At 44.2% G+C, this 6,000-nt stretch overlaps 1 protein-coding gene across 1 annotated transcript in view; it reads left to right on the forward strand.

Moving 5' to 3' along the window:
- The window catches only part of LOC119175615 (uncharacterized), a 58,398-nt gene extending 56,507 nt beyond the window's left edge, over window positions 1-1,891 (forward strand). Inside the window, exon 2 of the mRNA XM_037426517.2 lies at window positions 1,242-1,891. Coding sequence (XP_037282414.2) covers window positions 1,242-1,474 — 233 coding nt within the window. The 3' untranslated portion in view covers window positions 1,475-1,891. The remainder of the gene's footprint in view (window positions 1-1,241) is intronic.
- Window positions 1,892-6,000: the final 4,109 nt, after the last annotated feature.

Raw genomic sequence — 6,000 nt, forward strand, 5'->3', positions numbered from 1 at the left:
CACATGTCATGGTTATTATGTTTGGACGTGTCACTTACCTTCGTCGTCTGTTCGCGTCACGTGATACCAATTTTGATATAAGTGAAGTTAGCGAAACGGCCGCCAGCGGGCTATAAGCGTAGAATGTAATCATGTTTTTCATTACACGCATGTCACAATTGCAATGTTTTGTACTGCTAGACGTTCGCCATATTCTGTTCGACGTTATGCGAAGGGAAGGTGACTGTGTTGCAATTTTTTTAATGGAGTGACACGTCATGAAATGAAGCTAAACATATGTACAAATGTTGCACGCAAATACATATGTTGAAGAGTTGCAGATGTTTATATAACGAGTTGTTTGCACTTGCGCAACGATGTCAACTGGCACATGCGTATTAGCAACACCAGAAGCTCATATGAAGCGCTGATGCTCGCGAAGATGCTGGCCCTGGACTCTGCTACATAAATCAGCTTCAGCGCATGGCACCTAACTCCAATTGACGTTAACCCGACGTGACGGTTGTATCAAAGGAGTACATATGTAATGCTTATAAAATTGGGTTGGCAGCAACACAACCACTGTTGATTAGTGTCTATTTGAAAAATAGTTCCCAGACCTGACGAAGCTTTGTGGTAGAACGCTTGACTACCATGCGGAATGCTTGGGTTCGATTCCTGCTGGGACCCTGAAACTTAATATTTGCGTTCGTCTGGGGGTCAACGCTGCCTATGTCAGGTTTTTCTTAACACTGATACCCATTTTATGCCTTCGTTGGGTCGACGCTAAGGATGTCGGGTATTGCTTAACGCTCAGGCGTTCAAATTGCCCATGTGTGTTCTCGTAGCTCCTGGGCAGATACGAAGTGTCAGTCACCTGTGGCCCTTACCCGCACACCAGCGGCACATACACGCCCGAGGGTATGTGCCACTGTCTGGCTGGAAGTGTTTGACGATGTACGCGACAGGCCCTTGTGACATTATTCATGTCTTGACCAGTGCGTCATATTGGTCAAATCATCTTACCCTGCCATGCTAACTTTGGTTCATGCCATCTTAAGGGGATGGCCACGAGAGCACCCAAACATAAGCGGATAGATAGATAGATAGATATATAGATAGATAGATAGATAGATAGATAGATAGATAGATAGATAGATAGATATGCTCAAAGTCGCCAAATTTTGCTTAGAAATGATTCGCACTTAAAATATTGGCGGGCCATTTTGGGTCTCATTATTACGTGGCTTGCGTCGTTTCAGGAACGCTACCCTCCGATACGCGTCGATCGATGCTGTACAGGTCGTACGGAACAACGATGGACGCTTGCCAAGAGATGACGCCGTCCTATGGCAGCTACCAGCTTACAAGCACTGACGATGCATCCCTAAACGTCATGCTTACCGTGCGAAACTCCAAGCCTCCTCCGTACGATGAGTACATCGTGCAGGAATCGGGGCCACCACCTTACGAGCAATGTCTGCCAGGAGAGTGATTGCTACGAACGCCTGACCATTCGTATGCCACACACGAAGGCATCATGTAGCATGCCACTACATGACGCGGACGAAAGTCCATAGTCAGAGTTTGAAGTCACGAAGTCAAGAACGTGGCGTGATAGCGGCGCCACTTCCAGTCCCCTTGCCAGCGCGCGCGTCTTGCGCGCGGAATGGCCTCACGTGACTGCCATGTGCGAAACTTCATACGTCATCGCGCCTATCCGAGCATTTGCATGCCTCGACATAAGTGTACAATGTCACTGCTGCATTTCATACGTACAGCTGCTACAACTACTGTGTGCGAACTCCTTCAAAAACATTTCCTGAACACTCACGTTTTAACTCCTGACACCAAAGCTCCACTGTCATGACGCTGTGCTGATCAGTTATTAAAAGCTGCCATTGAATCGTAACGCATGCGAACTTTACATCAAATTTTTTCCGGGGCATCAAATCGATTCAGTATCATTAGAAACGTAGCGCTGAAGGAACGCATGAGATAAGAACGAGCATTTGCGCGGACTGCCAAAAAGTGAACATGGCATTATACATAGTTGCTTCCTGTTATTTTCCAAGATATGCCTTGCCATTTAAAGTGAAGGAGCACTCAATGCCTTTGCACATCATCGCGAACATTTCAAAAATTTCACGTACCACACTGTGAGTGTCCTTATATCTGTGCAACACTTAGGCCCGTATTCACAAACACTCCTTCACTCAAGGGCTCCCCTCTTCACTCAAGGGCTCCCCTCGACTTGACGAAGTCAAGGTGGAGCGTGCTCCTCCACTCAAGGGGCCGCTGCGTTTCATGAACGCTCCTCCACACTTCCTTCGCCAAGGGAGGCCTTGGAAATGCTCCCTTCACTTGAGTGAACTGCATGCGCCGAGAAAAGCGCCTGATAACGAGAGTATTCGCAATTGTGGTTAAGAATTGCCTATCTATGTACATTAGGAGAATGCCTTTTCTAGTTATTCTTTTTTCTAAATTGACATTACAGCAAAATACGTGCATTTAGAGTGGTAGTGTTGTTTCCCTAAGCCTTGTGCTGATAGAGTTAGCGAAACCCTCCTTCAAGTCTGGCAACAGTCAAACCCAGGCAGCTGAACGAACAGCTGATGGCATTTCGTCTGCTGCTGAACGTGTCTACCTGCTTAGTTTATTTTGTCTTGTATGTGTCTATTATTTGCAGTTTATATTTATGGTAGTGTCTGCGTGTGTGTCGTTTGATAGCATACTTTCGCCGGGGTGACTAACGAACTACGTGAGTGATGACAGGAAGCGCAATAGATGGTTTGTTGCTTTGTTTACTTTAGCTTTACTGAGAGCCTTCTGATCACTAATGTAGCCACCGAATGTATAACGCGGTGGAATGAGTATTTTTTACTATATATCACAGTATGTTGGCGTGCTTTTAGCATTCACTACCGCATTATGTATAAGGATTACTCGTACGTAAATTCGTTCTCGCTACGGGAGTACGTGCACAGTTCCTAATTTCAGGGGCCTGTGCAATGTTTATTTTTCTCATTTACTGCGAATTTCACCGTGGCGCTTTCGTAGTTGTTCCTCTGCGTATAATAAGAAATTTGAAAGACATTGCTCGCAACTGATATTCCAGCTTATACCAGGGTAGCGTTAAAAACCAGGCATGTTATACTCGTGGCTGAGCGTTCGAATTAGACTGCTACGCAAGTTAAGAAAAGCGATCGTGTGCCTTTCTTTCACTATTGGCGAAAAATACATTTTAAAGTTGTTTTCTTCATTACGTAACATATATAGTCGGTTAACAGGGACTAATGTGTGTGCGTGTCAACTTTAACATTTTAAACTTCCAAGGAATAAGTTATTCTTTTTGCATTGTTTTTCTATTTGCCCTGCATTTGTGGATGCGTCTAATTTGACAGATTCGCATAGAAGTAACCTTTAAATTTGTGTAGCTTCCGTCTCCAAGTTCACACAGCGGCAACGTCTTAAATTTTTTTCCCGTCTCCTTCATCAGCATGCTCAGAAGCCCAATCGTTAGTGCATGAATGACCTTCGCACTAATGTTTTGGATTTTATTTGCAATATAACTACTAGAAATACCTGTTGAAAAGAATCGTGGTATCTGTGCTGCATTCCAAAGCCCCGGCACAACATAAATTATAGGGGATGTTTTATTTTTTTTGGAAATCATAAAACTGAAGCCGCGTCTGACTTTTGGCGCTGTTCTGTTTTAAAAACTATCCTGTGGGTTCTCTCAACCTTCGAGAAAGTGTCGTCAAGAGTAGCGTATATTATTCTGCTGATTTATTGAAGACCAGTGCAACAAAGCGGTGAAAAATGCTCAAGAGTATTGCAGTCATCGCGGATACATCTGGTCAGAACCCTGTAAATAAAATATCCGCTATTGCTGCATCATTAGCAAGTCTACCAGTTAGAACCACGCCATCTCAGTTCCGTGGAAGAGGAGTGGTGCTGCTTTATATAGAACAAGTTTAATTTTCCTAGAACTGCTTTCCTGTAGAATCGGAGAAGTGGTTTTTGCAGTCCTGTCTCATCATGAAAAGACAAACACCACAATAATTATGTATTGATAAATGAACAAAACAGAAGTTGTGAATGGCAAATGGATCTTTATTACAAGTGGCTGATGAGGAGCAACGTGGCAAACATAAGAATGCAAATGAAAAGTGTTCATCAATCAAACATATGCAACCTACACACTGTAAAGATAAAGTACGAGCTCGGAGGACATCATAAATAAGATTAAGGAAGTAGACACCATAGCGCACCTAATGCAGTGTAGCTGCCCGCATTCACTGCTCTTTTTGTGCTTTTGTATACAGTCGTACAAACTCTGCAATGCATTGATAATACAGCAGATTCTAGAAGGCCTTTTCTCTGTGTTCTTCTGTCGGCAGCTGGTCCCCTGCACAAAAGAGACAAGAAATAATATTAGAAAAACGTAATAGCTTGGATACAAAAGCCGCATTTTTCTTTAATTCTAGCTGTGCGCACATTCATTAGTATGTCTCGCGTTCAAGAACAGACATGGTTGAAGTATTGAGCTTTGACTATTTTGACACATGTTTGGCTCAGGCACTTGGGCAGCTGACCAGGCATATGGGTATATAATTTCATTATCTAATTGCACGAATCAGTTCCATAGCCAGAAATTCTTCTTCGGGGGGTAGGAATGGGGTTAAATTAAAAAAAACAATCATTATGTATCTGCAGTATTTATAATTCATATGTTTGCGTTTTCATACGACACTCGACGCACTTTTGCGTACATGCAGGTTTCACAGAACATGATCATCTGCTTGATCCCCTAAATGTGTACTTGGTTGTTCATTGGTATTGTGAGCTGCATAGACACTGTATAAAGAAGCCATGTTTCACGCGTAGTAGCTACAGCAGCACACTGATTGCGTCCAACGTATTGTGTTGTGCTTTTCTTAAACTGTCTTCAATAGTAATCTGACCGAAGCAGGAAAAAAATAAAAAAAAACACAGGAGAACTTACCTTCTCATTGGTACAGATGGTCGTCTAACGAAGGTGTGCTTCGTCGTAAATTTCGGCTTGGGCAGCAAAGGTTCACTGGAGAGGAAGCCACTTTAAAGTACGGTGAACCCAGCGCATCAAAAGTTTGCTATGCTGCTTGCTTGTCAAGCTTTCGCACCACGCTTGAACTGATGCGGTGTGCGAGCTTCATCAAAACTCTTCAAAGCACTGGAATCCACAGTAAGTCATGGAGCACTCGCACGAAGGGTATACGCACACCCGAAGGCAGGTAATCCACTGGCTCATGCGCGGAACGCAACACATCACGGCACTGGTGAGTGTTCCTTTTGACACCACGCCCGCTTGTGCCGGCGCCACAGTAGCCGTTGCTGAACCGTTCGAAGACAGCTCCGTAGTAAACGCGCACCGTCATTGTCGAAAGAACGCGGCGGTGGCAGCCTACTTGATCGAGAAACGCCGTCAAAGTGAGACGGGCTCCGTCATGGACGCGATGCTGGCGCAAATATTTCACTCGAGGGACGATTCAAGGTAGCTCGATCGCTTCCTTGACAATCTCGAGGAAACGCTCAAGATTTTTTCAAGTGAAGGAAGCGTTTCAAGTGAAGGGCTGTTCGTGAATAGGAAAACGCCACTTAAGGAGCGTTTCGAGTGAAGGGTCGAGTGGAGGAGCGTTTGTGAATACGAGCCTTATTCTTTTTTCCTTAACTGACAAGAAATTCCGGTATCTCGGCCATTAAGTGGTAGCATCAATGTCATCATCATGTTTCTCTTTCCTGATTGCTTCCTTTATTTTTTTTTACCGCTTTATATATGTTGACGCACAATAAACCAGCTGTTGGTGCAAGTCGTTGTTCTAGTCTCATGCGTTCGTTAAGCGCCGTGTTTCTAATGAATCCGTACACACGAGCTCGCCTCAACAGTCTCTTAAGTCACGTTAGTTCAGTACGGCACGTAGATGCAGAGTCTATATCTATACTATTCAACTGCTGCAATGCAGAACTCCTAAGCCTGCT

The sequence above is a fragment of the Rhipicephalus microplus genome, chromosome X (assembly GCF_043290135.1).
Source record: "Rhipicephalus microplus isolate Deutch F79 chromosome X, USDA_Rmic, whole genome shotgun sequence".
In the NCBI taxonomy this organism is placed as follows: Eukaryota; Metazoa; Arthropoda; class Arachnida; order Ixodida; family Ixodidae; genus Rhipicephalus; species Rhipicephalus microplus.